The sequence below is a fragment of the Aquarana catesbeiana genome, linkage group LG02 (assembly GCF_042186555.1).
Source record: "Aquarana catesbeiana isolate 2022-GZ linkage group LG02, ASM4218655v1, whole genome shotgun sequence".
NCBI lineage: Eukaryota > Metazoa > Chordata > Amphibia > Anura > Ranidae > Aquarana > Aquarana catesbeiana.
Window position 1 is genome coordinate 666,714,811 of NC_133325.1, and position 20,992 is coordinate 666,735,802.

Genomic DNA, 20,992 nt, shown 5'->3' on the forward strand with positions numbered 1-20,992 from the left:
CCACTTTAAGTAAACTTGTATTGAAAGAAATGTGTGGTCTATCTCTGTGTGAATATGGATGTTCCGGTAAAGCTATTGCGGCTCGTTCTTTACCATGTGCAATTGATTACCCCTTTGTAGCTGGCCAAGTGGAAGACTGCAGAAGAAGTTGCTGCTTTGATTCGTTCTTTGCCAGTTGAGGAACAGCCGAAACAGATCATTGTCACCAGGAAGGGCATGTTGGATCCTCTTGAGGTAAAAACCCATTTTTAACTTCCATGTGAATTTGCTTCAAGGGTGTTTTCTAGTTCTGTATTTCTCTCATTGCATATTACATTTTCTCCTGTGTAAATTTCAGGTGCACTTGCTTGACTTTCCAAACATCGTGATCAAAGGCTCTGAGTTGCAGCTGCCTTTCCAGGCCTGTCTTAAGGTGGAAAAGTTTGGAGATCTGATTCTTAAAGCTACAGAGCCCCAGATGGTTCTTTTCAATCTCTATGATGACTGGCTGAAGACCATTTCTTCATACACAGTATGTGATTCTAGTATTACTATCGCTAAGATTTGTAAAACTGGAATGGCTGTTTTTAGAATGTGTTTTAGCCTTATGTACAACAGTGCAGTATTTAGGCAGCATCATGATACTTTTTAAGACCACTGATAGGTCAGGCAATATTATTTTGGTCATTTTAACTAAAATGGACTATAATCTGCCTTGCAGGCATTCTCTCGACTGATCCTAATTCTGAGAGCATTGCATGTCAACAATGACCGTGCAAAAGTCATCCTAAAGCCAGACAAGACAACAATCACTGAACCTCATCATATCTGGCCCACACTGACTGATGAGGAATGGATCAAGGTAGAAGTTCAACTAAAGGATCTGATCTTAGCTGACTACGGAAAGAAAAACAAGTAAGACATAACGTTTCTAATATTGTAAGCCTATTTTCCACCATATCGGTTTCAATAAAACCTAAATGAGATGCAGGTGGTTGTAGGTTCCACCTCAAAGGATCTTGGCACTAAGGCCTCTTGCACACGATACTAATGCTTGAGCATCTGCCTTTTTTTGGATGTAATATCAGGTGTTTATTTGCACGTGAAAAATACTGACTGGGAATGCAGATTTTTTTTTTTTTTTTTTTTTTTTTTTTTTTACCCTGGAATTTGCAGCGCTTGTTTACATGCCTGTGTGTACAGGCACATTGTAAACAATGAGCTGCATTTTAGGTCCGTAAAAAAAGAAAAAATGTTCTACTGAGGTTTTTCAAGCTGCAGTGTGCAAGAGGCACATGTCTCCCATTCTTTCTCCATACTCCTATATTTATTCTTACTGTTTACCTTGTCAGTTATATATATTTCTCTAAATAGAATATATCCTGGACATGTATATATTTGTGTCAGCAAAACTGGCTGTTTGTATTGTGCAACCTAAACATGTGACTCTTCTGTTTTTCAGTGTTAATGTTGCATCCCTAACTCAGTCTGAAATCAGGGATATCATTTTGGGTATGGAAATCTCTGCACCATCCCAGCAGAGGCAACAGATTGCTGAGATTGAGAAGCAGACAAAGGAACAGTCTCAGCTCACTGCTACCCAGACACGCACAGTTAACAAACATGGAGATGAGATCATCACTTCAACCACTAGTAACTACGAGACGCAGACTTTCTCTTCAAAGACCGAATGGCGTGTCAGGTACAACTTCTAGCAGTTCAGAATTGACTTGTCAATCATTTATTTATTTTTTTTTAATCTCTTGTTATCTTTGTTTTCATGTCGCTTCTCTTGTTTAGTCACACTTAAAAATACGAGTTCTGGCATCACATGCTTATCTCTGGCTCAGACTTTTAGTCTGAAAATATAAAAGCATGGTTTTACCATTAGAAGTCACGATACTACTATGGTTCTTGGGAAGTTGTTGTTTGTGACTGAATAGCAGCAGCTGTGTGTGTGTGTTCTATAAAATGTTCCTTCATTTTGCAGAGCTATATCTGCTGCAAACCTTCACCTGCGAACCAACCACATCTATGTGTCCTCTGATGATATCAAAGAAACTGGTTACACATACATCCTGCCTAAGAATGTGCTGAAGAAGTTTATTTGCATTTCAGATCTACGAGCTCAGGTAAGCATTAATAGGAACGTAACTCTAGTGCTGTCTTCTCCTTTTTACATTTCTATCAGTGGCAGCCCTCCATTTTTGAAGCGTGCCGAACGCCACTTTTCATCCTATAAAGTGCATCCAATCACACGTTTCCGAGTCCTTCCCACCCCCGTCATGTCTGGGAGGACAACGGGAAGAGGCAGACATTCCCATGCCAGCAGCGTCTGTGTCCACAGGCAAAAGTGGACGTGGTCCGACCTCAGGCAGGGCACATTTGTCTCTGTTTAGTGATGTTGCCTGTGCTATCCAACCACAGCATGCAGATGAGGTGGTGGACTGGCTTACTAAACCATCCTTCTCCTCTTCCTCCTCATCACCCAAGCAGAGACTAGTGCGCAGTCCCCTTGGCTACCAGAGCAGCTTATTCTGCCTCCTTGTCCACAGTTACTCATGCCATAGCCCCAGCAACATGCATGGAGGAGTCAGCTGAATTATTTGAACACTGTGTCAGCCACTTGCTTCTTGGCGATGCACAGGCGTTACTGGATTCTGATGTTGGTTCTGAGGTTAAGGAAGGGCGTAACATGAGCCTACAGAGGAGGGGAGGGGGTGAAAGAACACTGATTGGCAGTTATGTTCCCCCAGCCGCAGCGTATTGACAATTTTAATCCAGTGATGAGGATGGAGGGTTTGATGTCACTGACTTTATATAAAAATAAATTGTTAATCTTGGCCTGAGTGTACTATAATTTGGCTTCTGCACATAAGGCTTGCTCACTGTGATGCAAAAGTTTATTTCCATCCAAAGACACCAGAATTTATCCAAAAAAATCCGCCCATCTCTTTTGCCAGGAAGAATTTTTTTTTTTTTTTGTTTCCTTTTCAGTAGTCTATTTTTGACAAGTTTTCCTTTTGATAGTAAAAACAAATCAGGAGATATTCATTACCATTTACCACCGCATGAAAGTTGAAGTTCAGCCTGAGCTTGTTTGCCTGGGCTTCGCTTACCGGTCACAGGAGTGCAGTTTGTTTTGCACTCCTGTGACCCGTTTTTTAGCAGAGAACTGTCCTGAAGTCCTCTCTGCTGACATCACTGGAAGCAGTCCAGGCACCGCGTCATTATGACAAAGTCTGGATCCGCCAGGTGCTTGGACTGATGCCTGTCTCAGCCTCTCAACGAGCTGCTGAGACACTGAGGCAGCCGCCCCTCCACAGCTCAGCGCTCCAGTTAGTGTGGAGAAGCAGAGCAGGAGAGCTACTGACTGACAAGCAGCAGCTCTCCGCTCGGGGAGCTTTGAGAACTGAGCCATCGGCTGTGTTCGATGGCTTGGTTTTCAGTGCAGAGATGCCGAGGGGAGATGCAGCATCACTCCGCTGCCACATCCACCTAGGTAAGTATAATGGGTTAAAAAAAAACAAAAAACCCATACTTCTCCTTGAAAGCCTAATTTGTCCTGGGGAGAGAGAAAAAAACTTATAATCCACCTAGATACACTAAGTAGTTGCGACATATCCAGTTTTACTACTCCATGTCAAAGTTGCAAAACTGTGTTCAGGCGTTAGAATTTGTTTTACCCTCATCGTGAAGGGGTTAAACTAATCAGATTCTGTTTAGTCAGATTTAAAAGTCGATGGCCAGCTTCAGTCTTGGGTTTGGGCATCCCATCTTGTAGCAGATTAAGCCAATGCCTAGGATGTTCATTTTTAGACTACTTGGCAAAATAGAAGCATGCATACGCACAGATCTGGTACTCAACACAGCCATTAAATATCTATTGCCATGTTCGTTGGCAACTCCAGAATCAGCCAGTTTTCTCTCTACTGTGAGTGCCAGTTTTAAGCCTACAGTGATGAAGCATTGTTATGTTATCACAATTTACATAACTGCACATTACATAACGTCACTGTTAATAATAATAATGAGTGCATATTGCAGTCTTAATAGTTTTGTCTAATAGTTCAAAAACTGAGACTTTCAAAGTTATCTGAAGTTTCAATTTGTGCTTAGAACAATGTTCATGCTCATTAAATAGCCAAAGCTGTGAATTTTCTTGTAACCAACATAAACGCTAAAAGGATGGCTCCTGTAAACGTTAAAGATTAGTTATGGTTTATTAATTTTGCTGCTTATTATACTTTAAATTTAATGGGGTGATATAGCATTTGATCTGAATGATGTTTTACGTATGTTCTAAATTTTACATTTTTGTCTAGATTGCAGGCTACTTGTACGGAGTGAGTCCACCAGATAACCCACAAGTGAAGGAGATCCGTTGTATTGTGATGGTTCCACAGTGGGGAACTCACCAAACAGTTCACTTGCCTAATCAGCTGCCCCAGCATGAGTATTTGAAGGTAGGTTGACATTTATACATTTTAGTTTGTGTATTTGTGGTGTGAACACCACCTAACAGTACCTTCTTTAGTAAGTAACCAGAATTCACCACCTAATGTTCTTGGGTTTAAAAGCCCACGCTTGTAAATGGTGTGCTTGTTAAAGCGTATGGATGCTGCAATACTGTTACAAAATATAGAACATCATACCACCTTTTGTGCAGTTGGTTTTGCACGGAGTGGCCCCGATCCTCCTCTTCTGGGGGTCCTTCAGCGGTGCTGGTGGCTCCTCCTTGAGTGCCCTGTCGGAGAAGCGCTCTCCTTCAGGACACCGTGCGGGCACGCTCCCAAGTCCTGCTGCTGCGTCTATTGACACGGACGGCAGGACTTGGTCCCGCCCCCCGCGTCATTGGATTTGTTTGACAGCAGCGGGAGCCAAAGGCTGCGCTGCTATCAATGTATCCAATCGGAACACGAGACACCGGCCATAGCTGGTGTGCTTGTTCCCGTCGCGGGAATTACAGGGCTCAGGTAAGTAAAAGGGGGGACTCGGGGAGGCTGCTGCATGGCAGGAGGTTTTTCCCCTGAATGCATTCAGGTGAAAAATGTTCAGGGTTTACAGCCCCTTTTTTTTTAAATGAGTGCACCAGTTCTCAAAACACTGGATAGCCTTAGTTTTATTAGAACATCTAACATTACAATTGGTTGTGTCAACCATAACTATAGTAAACCAATTTTTCTTTATTTAGATGTATGCTACATCATTCTTTACATATATTCTTACTGCTTTTCATTGTGTTTCTATTCTCTTATTTTTAGGAAATGGAACCTCTGGGATGGGTTCACACACAGCCAAATGAGTCCCCACAGCTGTCTCCACAAGATGTCACCACTCATGCTAAAATCATGGCAGACAACCCAGCCTGGGATGGAGAAAAGACTATAATTATTACCTGCAGGTTAGTATGGGTTGGTTTGTAATGTGTTCCACAATAAAATGTTACACTTTAAAAAAAAAAAATGCATTTACGTTTAGCTAGAACTTTGCTGGTTGTCGCACATCTACTGAAAAAATCTAACTGACCTGCATCTGTATAAAAACTATCAAGGTGTCTGTGTTTTTTTGTTTTTTTAAACCTAGTTTATAGCTAAAATATATAGTCTGTACCTGCTCACACTGGCATTCTTAATCCCCTCAGCTTCACCCCTGGTTCCTGTACATTAACTGCTTATAAACTGACCCCCAGTGGATATGAATGGGGAAGACAGAACACAGATAAAGGGAACAACCCAAAAGGCTACCTACCATCTCATTATGAAAGAGTCCAGATGCTGTTATCTGATCGATTTCTGGGGTTCTTCATGGTGCCTGGACAAGCATCTTGGAACTACAACTTTATGGGTATGTATTGTCTCAATTATTGAGTTGATTAGGTCTGTCACTAATGTTATCTGAAGAGAACTACAGTGCAGTTACCTTTTAGCTAATTAATATCCGTAATTGTGGAAATGATTATGGTTATGCAATTAGCAGTTCTGAGAGAGAATGTGATTTGCATTTGATTAGGGCTCTAGGGAGTTCCAGAGAGGATGATGAAAACAGTGTGTGCTTATGCTGTTCTAGCAGTATTTAAACCCAAAAACAACCCTTTTTATTCTTTTGCAGTTTACCAACTCTTAGATGGGATGGTTTCAATAGTTTTCTTTTTTAGGCTTTCTTTCCTTTATTTTCATCTGGTGATGCAGTCAGTCTGTTATTTTTCAACAGAACAAGCTCCTGCAAATGTAGCAGTTAGAGCATTGAAACGACTGACGGGTGCTCTCCAATGATCAGCTTTTATTTATGTAAAATCTTTATCCCAAAAGAAAAATAACTGTTGCTGTAACAGCAGTGTGAGCTGGAGGTTGGCTTTATTTGTTAGCGTATCTAAATCTGCTAGAACATCCTAAAACCCCCTCCCTCCAGACTGACAATGCTGCTACCCAGAGCTGCCTCTGTGCTCCTTCAGAGTGGGGGCACTGTAACACAGGATGGCCAGAGAAATAGGGGTAAAGCCCTCAAAAAAACTAATGCAGCCTCCACATCACAAGGACTGGTAAGCTGCAATATATATCTTTTTTTTCCCCTTTGTCTTTGATTTAATACTATTTCAAATTTGTCCCACCAGCTGCAGGTATTCTTAAAGTGCTGATTGATGGAGATCGTCTTGTTCCTTTTATTCATGTTTTGCTTTTTTGTTCTAGGTGTCAGGCATGATCCAAACATGAAATATGAGTTACAACTGGCTAACCCCAAGGAATTTTACCATGAAGTTCACCGCCCCTCACACTTCTTGAATTTTGCCTTGTTGCAGGAGGGTGAGGTGTACTCTGCTGACCGTGAAGACATGTATTCATAGTTTGTGCATTAAAAATAAACGTGGAACTTGGATCACTGTTGATATTCAACATAAGAATTATAAGCATGAGCCCAGAATTTCACATCTCCACAGTTGTTACTTTGTTGCTGTGGTTTGTCCGGTTAAATTCCCCCTCCCCCATTTTTTTCTGACTGCAGCTGTATAGAAAAATTGTTTGCTATGTCTTTTATTTTCAATATCTTAAAAGGTATTGTTGGAACTAGTAACAATGTTGCTCTAAATAAATGTTTTTTTAAATTATATAAAAGTGTTTTTTTTTTTCTTTCTTTTAAAGCTGAACTCCAGGAATTCAGCCAGTTTGTAAATTTGCTCACTTAAGCAGTCTGTGATTGGGCAGGGAGGGGGTGTTGCACAGTGGCTGCATGTGACTCCACAGCTGCAGGAGCCATCCGACAGTCTTTCCTCCACATGGCTTTTGGAGTGCTGCCTCTGGACATTGCAGTAATAGCCTGGAAGTGACCTTCGTGCATTGGCTTCTGCGTAAGGTGCTTTCCAGAACTTGTTTTGCTATCAAGCCAGAGCGCTTTCCATGTCCAGAGCCTCTGGCACTGGAAAACTCACTCTGTGGGTAAGCCGACCAGACTGAGCACTTTGGGCTACCTTATTTGCTTGTATCTCTGGACGTCTTTTAAATGTCCGACTCCACCCCCCCCCCCCCCCCCCCCCCCCAATTCCTACTGTGGGAATGGATTGAACACTCAAACTGAGCACCAGTATCTGCTGGGTTATCTGCTGGGTGCACTGTCGTGCTGTCTTTCCCACTATTCAATGTTGAGGAAGCATCTCCTCGCTGCTGCTCCTGTATTACAAAGAGCCACGTGGAACTCCAATCTTTGATTTGTTCCTGCTGGCCACCTACAGTGACTGTGGTCACCTCCGGCCCTAACTTGCTTCCAGTTGTTTAGGTTTTGTGAGTATCTGAAGCCTTGTCTTATGCCCTGAGCTTGCATCCGTGATAATCTAGCTGCACCGGTGTCCTTAGCAACTCCAGTGCAGCTTGCAGCATGCCCACTTATGCAGTCGATACTGGAATCATGCTCTTTGAATTCTCGAGTCCTCCCTAATAGCTTCCTTAGCTCCGTCGAGTGTGGTCAGCTCCTGTCCTCTCTGCTCATATCTTTACCAGTCATGCATGACTTTATGACCCAGCTCACTTCTTTGCTGTTTCTGACCGCAGAGGCCACAAGTGTGCTCCCACGACTTCCCCTGTAGATCCTGTATTTGATCTGCCTGTGGCCTCTGAGCAATCTGCTACTGAGACTGGTTCTGGCCCACTGGATTTCTGAAAATGCAATATTTTTTTTTGATCTTCCACGAGGATGTTCGAGGATGCTTTCAGCCTACCTTTATCTTCCCAATGTGGTGCCCTACCTAAAGGACACTGTTTTGCCATCTAGCATACTTCACTCTCTTGTCCTCGTGAGATAGCCTTAACCGCTAGCCGACCAGCCACCGCAGTTACACGGCGGCAGGTTGGCACGGCTGCGCAAATCGCCGTAGCTGTACCTCACTTCTTTAACGTCACAGCAGGGGCGTGCACGCGCACGCCGCGTGCCTCCGGTACCGCCAGGCACCCGCGAGCGCTCATGACAGAACGAGAACCGGGACCTGTGTGTATAAACACACAAATCCCGGTTCTCTCAGGGGAAGGTCAGTCCCATCCCCCCCACAGTTAAAACACACCTAGGAAACACAACCCCTTGATTGCCCCCTAGTGTTAACACCTTCCCTGCCAGAGACCTTTATACAGTAATCAATGGCTATTTTTTAGCTCCGATCGCTGTATAAATGTTGATAGCAGAGAAGAAATGCTCCTGCGCACAAGTGGATTACTGCAACGATGGCTGAACTCTGAAGAAGGGACGGTCCTTTCGAAACGCGTCATCTGGCAGTGATTCCTGTTATTTCCTCTGTGACCTTTTGGAGAGTTTTGTTCGCCTTTTGACTGATATTTGATGACTATTCATATTGTGGGATTTCTACAATTGTTTGAGTAGTTTTTCTTTTTATTGCTTTTAATAAATACATATCCAAAGGATAAGCACAAGGCTGGTGCGCCCCTTTTTTTCTTTTTATTTCTTTATCGCTGTATAAATGTCAATGATTCCAAAATAGTGTAAAAAGTGTCCAATCTGTCCGCCGCAATGTCACAGTCCTGATAAAAATCGCAGATCGCCGCCATTGCTAGTAAAAAAAGAAATAATTACAACAATTACATAAACCTATCCCTTATTTTATAGATGCTATAACTTTTGCACAAACCAGTCAATATACAGTTATTGCGATTTTCTTACCAAAATATGTAGAATACAACATATCAGCCAAAACTGAGAAAAAAAATATATTTATATATTTTTATTTTTATTTATTTTTTTTATTGGGATATTCTAGCAAAAACTACAAAATATTGTTTTTTTTCAAAATTGTTTTTTTTTTGTTTATAGCACAAAAATTAAAAACCGCAGAGGTGATCAAATACCACCAAAAGAAAGCTCTATTTGTGGGGAAAAATAGCACAAATTTTGTTTGGGTACAACTTAGCATGACCGCGCAGTTGGCAGTTAAAGTGACGCAGTGCCGTATCTCAAAAAATGGCTTGGTCAGGAAGGGGGTAAATCCTTCCGGGGCTGAAGTGGTTAAAGTGGCTCTAAAGTCAATTTTTTTTTTTTTTTTTTTTTTTATCTTGCTGCATTCTATGCAGTAAGATATAAAAAAAAAACCTTGTGTGTGCAGCAGCCCCCCTAATACTTACCTGAGCCCCATCTTGAACCAGCGATGTTGCACGAGTCTTGGCTGCCCGGTACTCTCTCTCCTCATTGACTAAGCAGCAGCAGGGCACCATTGGCTCCCGCTTCTGTCAAAGTCAGTGAGCCAATGAGGAGAGAGAGGCCGGGACCAAGTCGTAGCTCCGTGTCTGAATGGATACACAGAGCAGTGGCTCAGCTCGGGGGCCCTCATAGCAAGCTGCTTTCTGTGGGGGCAGGAGTGCCAGTGAGGGACCTGAGAAGAGGAGGATCGGGGCTGCTCTATGCAAAACCACTGCACAGAGCAGGTAAGTATAACGTTTGTTATTTTAAAATGAAAAAAAAATGGACTTTAGTTTCGCTTTAATTGCAGGATGTTGGGTAGTTTCTCAGTTTTTATTTGGACTCTTCTGCCTCCTTCAAGAGGACAGATACTCTTATTTGGTCCTAAGGGACCAGCATTCAAGACTACCAATAGCCACTAGATTTCAGATCTCTCAGGTCTACGCCATCAATAGTCAGGATCTTCCCTCCCCAGTAACTACTCAGAGTACCATAGCACAAGTCTTCTTTCTCTCAGATGTGCAAGACAGCCATGTACTCTGTTCATATATTCACAAACTAGCCATTTAGGTTTGTGCTGATGCCAGTTTTGGCTGCAAAGTGTTTCTGGCAGCTGTGTGATTTGGTCTGGCAAGATAATTTCCTTCACATGATATAGAGGGCATCTTCCCTATCTTCCCTACCTTAGGGTATTGAAGTATAACCCAAAGAGAGGAGAAACATTTTTATCCTTCTATGTTCAGGGCAAATACAAGGTCTGCTATGTATCCCAGTAAACTGAGAAAAGTATTTTATGACAAGTGCAAACAATATCCGTTTTAAACTTTTGTAAACAACTCTCATTATATATTTTTTTTTTCTTTACTAGCAAAAATGTGGCCATTCGTCATTAAACTGACTGAGAGCACACAAGTGTGCATTGGTCTAGTGTTGGTGAGGGCTGAGGCATGCATCAGTGCAGTGCAGGGGCGCATCCAGAGTCTAGTCTCAGGAGGGGCACTGCCAGAAAATACGTTTTTTTGCGGGCAATTTATCTGGGAAATGGCTGGTGTTAGCGCTTTCAATCATCACGGCACCATTGTTATGGTGTCAGGATGATTGAAGCGCATTATTTATATTATTACATAGTTCTATAAACTGAAATAGCTCAACTCGCCATAATGCAGAATCAGTGAGAGCCTGACTGTGTCACCTGCCACAAGTTGCGGACTGTCACTTGCCACGTCACCTGCCACAAGTTGCGGACTGTCACTTGCCACGTCATCTGCCACACCTTGTGGATTGTCACTTGCCACGTTACCTGTCATTTGTTGCCGATTGTCACTTGCTGTGTCATTTTCCTGCTATCAGGGGCAGAGGCCTGCAGTCAGTATGAATGATAGTGTGGACAAGATGGAGGGAGGGGCCAACACACTCAGGGGTGGCCGCCTAGAAGGAAGATTGCTGGCGCTCTGCCACTACTCACTACTGCAGTCTGAGACTACAGCAACAACTGTTCCCTCTAGGCTCCACTCCAGGCAGCTCCTGTCACTGTTATGTCGGCTCTGAGTCTGAGACTCCGAGTCTGACGTGACTGACTCAATGATGTCACTCGTTGCTAGACGCCAGGTGCTAGCAATGAGTGCAGGATTGCCAAGCCAACGGCGCAGCTCCACCCACCACCAGGCTCCTCCTGGTCCAGGCGCCGTGTAATTACACACTAGAGTCTCTCTCTGCGCCGCCGATCGGCTGATGAGACAGAGAGAGAGACTCGGGCAGAGCAGCACTGCAGCCTGCAAGTGACTGTGACAATCAAATCATGTCAGTCAGTGTGATACTTTCGGGGGGGGGGGGCAATTACCCTGTTGCGCGCGCGCTCCCCCCCCCCAGTTCCGCCCCTGACCCCATAGATCCCAAACAACAGTCACTATAAAAGACCCACGTGGCATCTCATTCTACAAAAAAAAAATTACAATTTATCAGTACAAAAAAGTAAAATGATAAATGCAATACAGGATGTAAAAGGTACCCAAGGGAAGCATGCACTTATAGCCATTTAATGATCATCCTGAAGCTATATTTCAATGCAGGGTGAACAGCATTATAATGATGGTAACTGTAGCATCAAGAAAACCTCTATCCATCCACCCCAGGTCCATGATATAAAGGAAGTCACTCTGTAAAGCAACACGAAACATGGCTGTCGTGTGCAAAGCATAGTCGATAGATGGCAGCAGAGAGAAGCAAATGGCAGAAGCACAGTAAAAAGTCATAGTGGATAATCCCACAGAGCAAAATCAGAGCTGTTATACAGGTGCATCTCATAAAATTAGAATATCATCAAAAAGTTTATTTCTGTAACTCATATATTTTATATAGACTTGTGACACACAGAGGGTGATATATTTCATGCATTTTTCTTTTAACTTTGATGATTATGGCTTACAGCCGGGGGCTGGCTGGACGGGGGTAGGGATGCAATTGCCCCCTGGGCCGCTCTGATATGCTGTACAAAGGCCGCTGTGTCGTTAGCTCAGAACCACATGTGCACAGTTCTTGAGCTGGCCGAGTCCAGTACTGTGAGCCAGTGATGTCTTCGTGTCAGGGCTGACAGTCTGTTACAGAGCACAGCACAACCCAGCCCCTCCCTCCTCCACACGAATTGCTGGCAGAGGCTGAACCTGCTCTCTCTTTCCCCACCCACACTCTGGGCAGTCCGTGTGCTGTCTGTGAAGAGGATGTCTGAGCAGTCGGCTGTAATCCAGTGAGTCTCCTGGGAGGCTGGGACCGTCCAAGTAAGTGAGCTCCTCCTCCCTCCCGCCAAAGAGTTTTTTTTTCTAGTAGCCTGTGCAGTACCTTGCCCTCCTAGGTGTTATGATGTGGGCTCACACTGGCATGCTGCAGTTTGGCTGGTATACTGGCAGTTTTCATGTATGTTGCACCTGGTCCCATAGAGGTTGCACATTTTTACTGCATGTTCTGAAAGTGCACAAAATGTCTTGCATGCTGCATCTTTGGTGCACTTTCAGAAAATGCAGCAAAAATGTGCAGCCTAAAAGAAGTCTGAGGGACTGTGAAACCCGCCAGTACACCCACACTGCAGCCAAACCACAGCACACAAGTGTGAGCCCAAAGGCTTGTATTCACTTGCAGCATGCACTGCCACTCCTCTGAAAAGTGATCCATGCTCAGGTCACTTTTCAGAGGCATTTGACAGGCAGTGAGAAGTTGATATTACATTTCATCCCTTCCTGTTTTAACCCCCTAAATGCCAATCCCTGCAGGTAATGGCACTGTTCGCTTTGAGCTCCACCTTATTTCCATTACTCTCTGTAGGTATTAAATGTGCTCTCACCTTATTGTTTGCACATCTAATACCTAAGGTTACTTTCACACTGGAGCGGTGTGGGCGGTAGTGGTAAAGCGCTGCTCATTTCAGTGGTGCTTCACCGTTGTTTTAGCGGCGCTGGTGGGGTGGTTTTCGGCCGCTAGCAGGGCGCTTTTAACCCCCGCTAGTGGCCAAAGAAAGGGTTAAAACCGCCCGTGTTGCATTCATTTCCATGGGCAGGGCACCTCTCCCAAACCGCCCCAATAATGCTGCTTGCAGGACTTTTCAGAATGTCCTGCAAGCGCACCACCCCACTCGGGCTTTCACACTGGGGTGGCATGAGAGGCAGTTTACAGGCGCTATTTTTAGCGCTAAAATGCCTGTAAAGCGCCTTCAGTGTGAAAGTGCCCTAAAGAGAGTTATGGAAATAAGGTGGAGTAAGTGAATTTCTTCACGTAAGTGGAGCACCCCTTTCAGAAGATTTGAGGATATTATTAAACCTAGAGACTGGTGGACTTAGGCCTCCATAGACAGATTGAAATTCTGCCGGTTCAGCAGAAATTTCAATCTATGTGCAGACTGGTTGTACAGAATTCGATCTATCAACTGACTTCAGTACAACCAAATAGGTCAAATGTTTAAAATAATGAAAACAGATCAGACCACCTTACAATAGTCCTTTATCCTTTTTAAAAAATGTATTCAAACTGTACAACACATATGCACTCATATTTAGAAATAATTAAACATACATGTGTATATAGCATATACCACTGGTGCTAGGACGAATGTTTCACCTTTCCACCGGTTCTGCAGCCCCGGCCGACAGTGCTTCCTTCGTCCGTTACACTCTATCTGTCCTTTCCTTGTTCCACATTCCTCAGCCTCTCAGATCCCTCCTACTAGTTTCATCACCCCCTCATAACTTCCTTAGGAATCTGACAATATGCACAGAGGTAGATGATCGTGAAGAGATCATTTTCATCTGTATATCTGTTTTCATTATTTTAAAAGCAGACTGGCATGTTGGTTTCACAAACATTTGACCTATTTACAGGGACACTTTATGGATTTATGTGATTTACTTTAATTCTAATATTTGTCACTTTGCACTTTATATCCCTTATGGGATATTCCTATGTATATATAGTTAGGCGCTGCACTTATTTGTTATAAACCTTTTTCCATATGGTCTCAGAATCTTTAAGGTGGTCAGATGAGACTAAAATGTAATTTCTTTGGCCTGTTTAAAACAAATAAAGGTGAACTTGTACTATTCCCATGTATTTCTATACAAACTCAATTGCAATGACCATTTTTGCTGAGTGGATGGTACTGTAACATTAATATACCTTGTCATCTTTGACTCTTCAGTTAAAATGAAAGTGAAGCTAAGATATTCCCAACCATGGGACCTTTTCAAAAATCTATTTTTGTAGCACTGACCTGAAACCTAATGCCTACTTATGCTACTCTTGTAACAGCTTGTAGCCAAATATGTCAATGTCTCTGGTGTTTCAAAATGACGGTTTACAAACAAGGTCAATGTCAGGTGGCATCAAACAAAAAGTTAAATGGCAAAGCATTATTTACATCAACAAATGTTCATTGATTACACTTAAAAAGTCTTAGTCTGCATTCTTACTTGAACAGAGCGTATTCCTGGTGATTTTTTTTTTGTATAATCTGCTTCTTTTATTAAGATTTTGCATATACAGAAAAAGGTACAAAAACATATATCTTCGGAAACCTGAAAATACAGAAAAGGGATTGTGGATTCCCCAAATATCAATTACATCTTAGTGTGCCAAAATATACAGACAGCAGATAGCCAGTAATATACTGTGCATCTGAAAATTATTCACAGCGCTTCACTTTTTCCATATTTTGTTATGTTACAGCCTTATTCTAAAATGGATGAAATTAATAAATTTCCTCAAATCTACAAAGAATACCCCATAATGACAATGTGAGAGAAGTTTGTATGAAATCTTTGCAAATTTATTAAAAATAAAAAAGTGAAAAAAATCACATGTACAGTCTTTGCCATGACACTCAAAATTGAGCTCAGGTGCATCCTGTTTCCACTAAATGTTTCTACAACTTGATTGGAGTCCACCTGTGGTAAATTCTGTTGATTGACATGATTTGGAAAGGCACACACCTGTCTATATAAGGTCCCACAGTTAACAGTGCATGTCAGAGCACAAACCAAGCTATGAAGTCCAAGTAATTGTCCGTAGACCTCCGAGACAGGATTGTATCGAGGCACAGATCTGGGGAAGGGTACAGAAAATTTCTGCAGCATTGAAGGTCCCAATGAGCACAATGGCCTCCATCATCCATACATGGAAGAAGTTTGGAACTACCAGGACTATTCCTAGAGTGGGCCGCCCAGCCAAACTGAGCGATCGGGGGAGAAGGGCCTTAGTTAGGGAAGTGACCATGATCCCCATAGTCGCTCTAACAGAGCTCCAGCATTTCTCTGTGGAGAGAGGAGAACCTTCCTTAAGAAAACCATCTGTGCAGTACTCCATCAATCAGGCCTGTATGGTAGAGTGGCCAGACAGTAGCCACTCCTCAGTAAAACTCACATGACAGCCCATCTGGAGTTTGGCAAAAGGCACCTGAAGGACTTTCAGACCATGAGAAACAAAATTCTCTGGTCTAATGAAACAAAGATTGAACTCTTTGGCCTGAATGGCAAGCGCCATGTCTGGAGGATACCAAGCACAGCTCATCACCTGACCAATACCATCCCTACATTGAAGCATGGTGGTGGCAGCATCATGCTGTGGGGATGTTTTTCAGTGACAGGAACTGGGAGACTGGTCAGGATCAAGGGAAAGATGAAAGCAGCAATTTACAGAGACACCCTTGATGAAAACCTGCTCCAGAGCGCCCTGGACCTCAGACTGGGGTGAAGGTTCATCTTCCAACAGGACAACAACCCTAAGCACACAGCCAAGATAACAAAGGAGTGGCTACGGGACAACTCTGTGAATGTCCTTGAGTGGCCCAGACTTGAACCCAATTGAACATCCCTGGAGAGATCAGAAAATGACTGTGTACCGACACTCCCCATCCAACCTGATTGAGAGGTACTGCAAAGAAGAATGGAAGAAACTGTCCAAAATAGGTGTGCCAAGCTTTTAGCATCATACTCAAAAAGACTTGGGGCTGTGATTGGTGCCAAAGGTGCTTCAACAAAGTATTGAGCAAAGGCTGTGAATACTTATGTACATGTGATTTTTTTTTTTTTTTGTATAAATCTGCAAAGATTTCAAAACAAACTCCTTTCATGTTGTCATTATGGAGTAATGTTTGTAGAATTTTGAGGAAAATAATGAATTTAATCCATTTTGGAATAAGGCTGTAACATACCAAAATGTGGAAAAAGTGAAGCGCTGTGAATACTGTATTCAGTGTGATGCACTGTATACGTAGAGTTTACAAATTTCCACACACATATAAACCCTGGACATGGAAGTCACAAGGTTTGCACAAATGTGTGTATATATATATATATATATATATATATATAACATATAGAGCGAGCCAAAACACCTAGAGTACGGCACGTTAGACATTGCATGGCTCCATAGAATCATGGAAACTATTGTCAATCCAAAAAGAAATATAAACACAAAAACACATAAATAGAAATCGATAGAAAACTTCCAAGATCAAAGTAGTACATGAGAGTAATTGGTCTTGCAATTATTGTAACAGGTATCAGATACAAATAAAAGGTAAAATATCAAAGGGCCGTGGGCACAAGCCAAGAACATTTCTAAAGGGGCAGAGTCCTTGCAGAGGCTCCATAAGTAAAGACGGCTGAGGGGGATGTATGAGGAAGGAGGTTTAATCCAAAACATTTATCAATTTCTAAGAAGTAGTAGTAGTATAACCAGATGTTATAAAAATTATCCTCTGTATTATTAGCAACATGGACCCATCTCTCTGCCTCCGTAGTCCTCTCTACTTCCCTTTACTAATCTCATAAATTTGGACATTGACTTTGTTTCCAAAATCTAGGTATTAAACTCTTTGCTGCATTTAATAGATATGGGGTGACACTGCGTCTGTACGCTTTCAGGGAAGTATGTGTAGCATGAAATAAGTACTGCAAGGAAATTAAAATCAATAGGTCGTAATGTAGTTTTTAGTATCCAAGGGGAACTTTCCCTCCAAAATTGCTTAATCTTAGGGCAATACCATGTAGAAATGTGCTTTCTTGGGGGCAGCCTCTCCAGCATCTGGAATCCACTACCAGGAAAATTCTAACCAAATGCTGGGGTGTTTTATACCACTGAGAAATACATTTGTAATAGGATTCCTGGGTTCTAGTGCTAATGAAGGAGGCGTGGTTGAGCGTCAGGATTTTCTGTAGTTCAGGAGGTGAAAAACTTAGTGTTACTAAACCCACAACAGGAAAATCAGTCTGTAAAGTCAGTGTGTCAGTCAGTAAAGCATGCTTGTTCTACTCATTGTGGAACCCAAGGGGTTAATCCTCTGCATTGTGTAAAAAGGCGATTTGATCCTGTCTTCTCTGATCATCCCCTACTTCCACAGTTCCCAAACTATCTGCTGCTAGAACAGAGCCTTGGGGGCAAGCTGCACACGCTCAGTTTGGTGTGTATTGCTAGAGAGTTTTTCTTGGGAGAGTGCATGTGATCAGCACAGGGCCAATCAGGGTCAGAGGGTTATGCAGCCTCATAAGACAATCGGGGGAGAATGAAAACTCCTCCTACAAGCTTTAACCACACACTGATAGAAGCCACAAGACTGCTATATATACTGCTGATCAGAAAAGGTATTTAGCAGTTCATATTTACTAAAATAGTTGCATTTCCATGTTCTGTGTACTGTGGGGAGACCAAATATAGTGAATGCAGGGTCCTGGGTTTAGTAACACCATATATCTAAATCTGCTTCCCATTTCTGGATGAAATTTGGGATAGGATGGAAAGAAAGGCCAAGCAAAAATTCCTGGTGATTGTTAAGTGTGTTTTTCAGGCATATTACGGGCAGTTTTGCACATGTATCAAGCTTCAGGAGTTTGTTTCCTGGGCTGAGCAAGGGGAGGAGAGCAGTTCCAGGAAAGGAATTCTCTGGGCACAAAAATGTGCATAGCAAACGTTTACAGGAGTTTCCATTGAAGTCTATGGAGCCAAACAGCTCATGTACCTTTTTGATTGTAGAGTGTAGAGAGACTGAGTGTACAAGTGTCAGGAACAGGTACATGGATCTGTCTTAGAAGGTGGCGGCACTGATGCCTTAGGCTTAGTGTCTATACCAGACTCTCTGTCCTTAATGCAGCACAGCACTACTTTCCCTAGCCACTGGGCCCAAGCTTCAGACAGGCATATGTATGAGGAGTTTTGCAGTGGGGTTGGCTGATGGGGAATTCTGAGACTATTTCACCATTAAGTTCACCTTTGTTTTGATTGACAGTGCACCGCAGGTATTGCAGCTGAGGAGTTGGGTGGGTGGAGCCAGATCTGAGACCAGTTCCCTATCAGGTTTGCCTTCGGTGTTCCCCCTGCCCTTTGTTTGCATTCAGCTTTCAGCTGGGGAATCTCCGGGCCATCTGATGAATGGGGCCAGGGATTAGGGTTGCCACCTGTATGTGAATGACCCAGACAGCCCGGGTTTTGACAGCTGTTCCCTGGTTTGGGTTCTCCTGACACCTGGACACAGCAGCATAGAGGCTCCAGCCCAGTGTGGGAAGTAGCAGCCCCGGCCTCACCAGTATACAGCACCATGCCTTCCTCCTTCCCAATCCGTTTCCCAACCCCCCCTCTGAGTCCCACCAGCAGCACTCCACAACCACCCGCTCCTGTGGCTTCAGTGAAGAGTGCCACTGCCTCCTCCTTGCTCCCTCCCTCCCCATCACATTACCACTCCCTGCCTCTGTGTCAGAATAGATTCTCTCTCTATGGTGCGATCTCTCCCTCCAGCCCCCCTCAGAAGAAGAACCCCCGCAATGTGCTGATCAGGCAGCTGCAGAAGCAGAACTCTCTCTACCGCCAGCAGCACCCCCCCGATGCCAGAGACAGTGAATGGAACTGGTATCCTAACAACCAGGAGAGAGCATGGTGTTAGACTCAGCCCCCTAACAGGTTCGCACACACATCTTTGCAGCAGCTCCTGGAAGATAAGGGGGTTTTGTCTCGCTCTATGGAGGTCTCTATGGGGGCTACTGACACCATCCACTGCTCTACTGACACGTCCACTCCCCTACTCACACCGTCCACTGCCCTACTGACACCGTCCACTGCCCTACTCACACCGTCCACTGCCCTACTCACACCGTCCACTGCTCTGCCCTACTCACACCGTCCACTGCCCTACTGACATCGTCTACTGCTCTACTGACACCATCCACTGCCCTACTGACACCGTCCACTGCCCTACTGACACCGTCCACTGCTCTACTGACACCGTCCACTGCTCTACTGACACCGCCCACTGCCCTACTGACACCGTCCACCGCCCTACTGACACCGTCTACTGCCCTACTGACACCGTCTACTGCTCTACCGACACCGTCTACTGCTCTACCGACACCGTCTACTGCTCTACCGACACCGTCTACTGCTCTACCGACACCGTCTACTGCTCTACCGACACCGTCCACTGCTCTACCGACACCGTCCACTGCTCTACCGACACCGTCTACTGCTCTACCGACACCGTCTACTGCCCTACCGACACCGTCCACTGCTCTACTAACACCATCCACTGCCCAAGTGACACCATCCACTGCCCTACTGACACCATCCACTGCTCTACTGACACCGCCCACTGCCCTACTGACACCGTCCACTGCCCTACTGACACCGTCCACTGCCCTACTGACACCGTCTACTGCTCTACTGACACCGTCTACTGCTCTACCGACACCGTCTACTGCTCTACCGACACCGTCCACTGCTCTACTGACACCATCCACTGCCCTACTGACACCATCCACTGCTCTACTGACACCAATCTCTGCCCTACTGACACCGTCCTCTGCTCTACTGACACCGTCCTCTGCTCTACTGACACCATCTACTGCCCTACTGACACCATCCACTGCCCTACTGACACCATCCACTGCTCTACTGACACCGTCATCTGCCCTACTGACACCATCCACTGCCCTACTGACACCATCCACTGCTCTACTGACACCGTCATCTGCCCTACTGACACCATCCACTGCCCTACTGACACCGTCCTTCGCTCTACTGACACCATCCACTGCCCTACTGACACCGTCCTTCGCTCTACTGACACCGTCCTTCGCTCTACTGACACCGTCCTTCGCTCTACTGACACCGTCCTTCGCTCTACTGACACCGTCCTTTGCTCTACTGACACTGCCCTTTGCTCTACTGACACCGTCCACTCCCCTACTGACACCGTCCACTCCCCTACTGACACCGTCCACTGCCCTGCCCTGCTGACACCATCCACTGCCCTACTCACACCGTCCACTGCCCTACTGACACCATCCACTGCCCTACTGACACCGTCCATTGCCCTACTGACACCATCTACTGCTCTCCTGACACCATCCCCTGCTCTACTGACACCATCCACTGCCCTACTGACACCATCCACTGCCCTACTGACACCATCCACTGCCCTACTGACACCGTCCACTGCTCTACTGACACCGTCCACTGCCCTACTGACACTGTCCACTGCCCTACTGACACCATCCACTGCTCTACTGACACCATCCACTGCTCTACTGACACCGTTCACTGCCCTACTGACACCGTTCACTGCCCTACTGACACCGTTCACTGCCCTACTGACACCGTCCACTGCCCTACTGACACCGTCCACTGCCCTACTGACACCGTCTACTGCTCTACTGACACCGTCCACTGCCCTACTGACACCGTCCACTGCCCTACTGACACCGTCTACTGCTCTAACACCGTCCACTGCCCTACTGACACTGTCTACTGCTCTACTGACACCGTCTACTGCTCTACCGACACCATCCACTGCCCTACTGACACCAATCTCTGC

At 44.5% G+C, this 20,992-nt stretch overlaps 1 protein-coding gene across 2 annotated transcripts in view; it reads left to right on the plus strand.

The window, feature by feature from the left end:
• Positions 1–7,091, plus strand: part of PRPF8 (pre-mRNA processing factor 8) — a 37,813-nt gene extending 30,722 nt beyond the window's left edge. For both annotated transcript variants that reach the window (XM_073616632.1, XM_073616631.1), the window contains exons 35-43: positions 121–234; positions 338–511; positions 701–894; positions 1,442–1,681; positions 1,970–2,111; positions 4,305–4,445; positions 5,244–5,383; positions 5,624–5,826; positions 6,669–7,091. In XM_073616632.1, the coding sequence (XP_073472733.1) occupies positions 121–234; positions 338–511; positions 701–894; positions 1,442–1,681; positions 1,970–2,111; positions 4,305–4,445; positions 5,244–5,383; positions 5,624–5,826; positions 6,669–6,823 (1,503 nt within the window). In that variant the 3' untranslated portion in view covers positions 6,824–7,091. The remainder of the gene's footprint in view (positions 1–120; positions 235–337; positions 512–700; positions 895–1,441; positions 1,682–1,969; positions 2,112–4,304; positions 4,446–5,243; positions 5,384–5,623; positions 5,827–6,668) is intronic.
• The last annotated feature ends 13,901 nt before the right edge of the window (positions 7,092–20,992 follow it).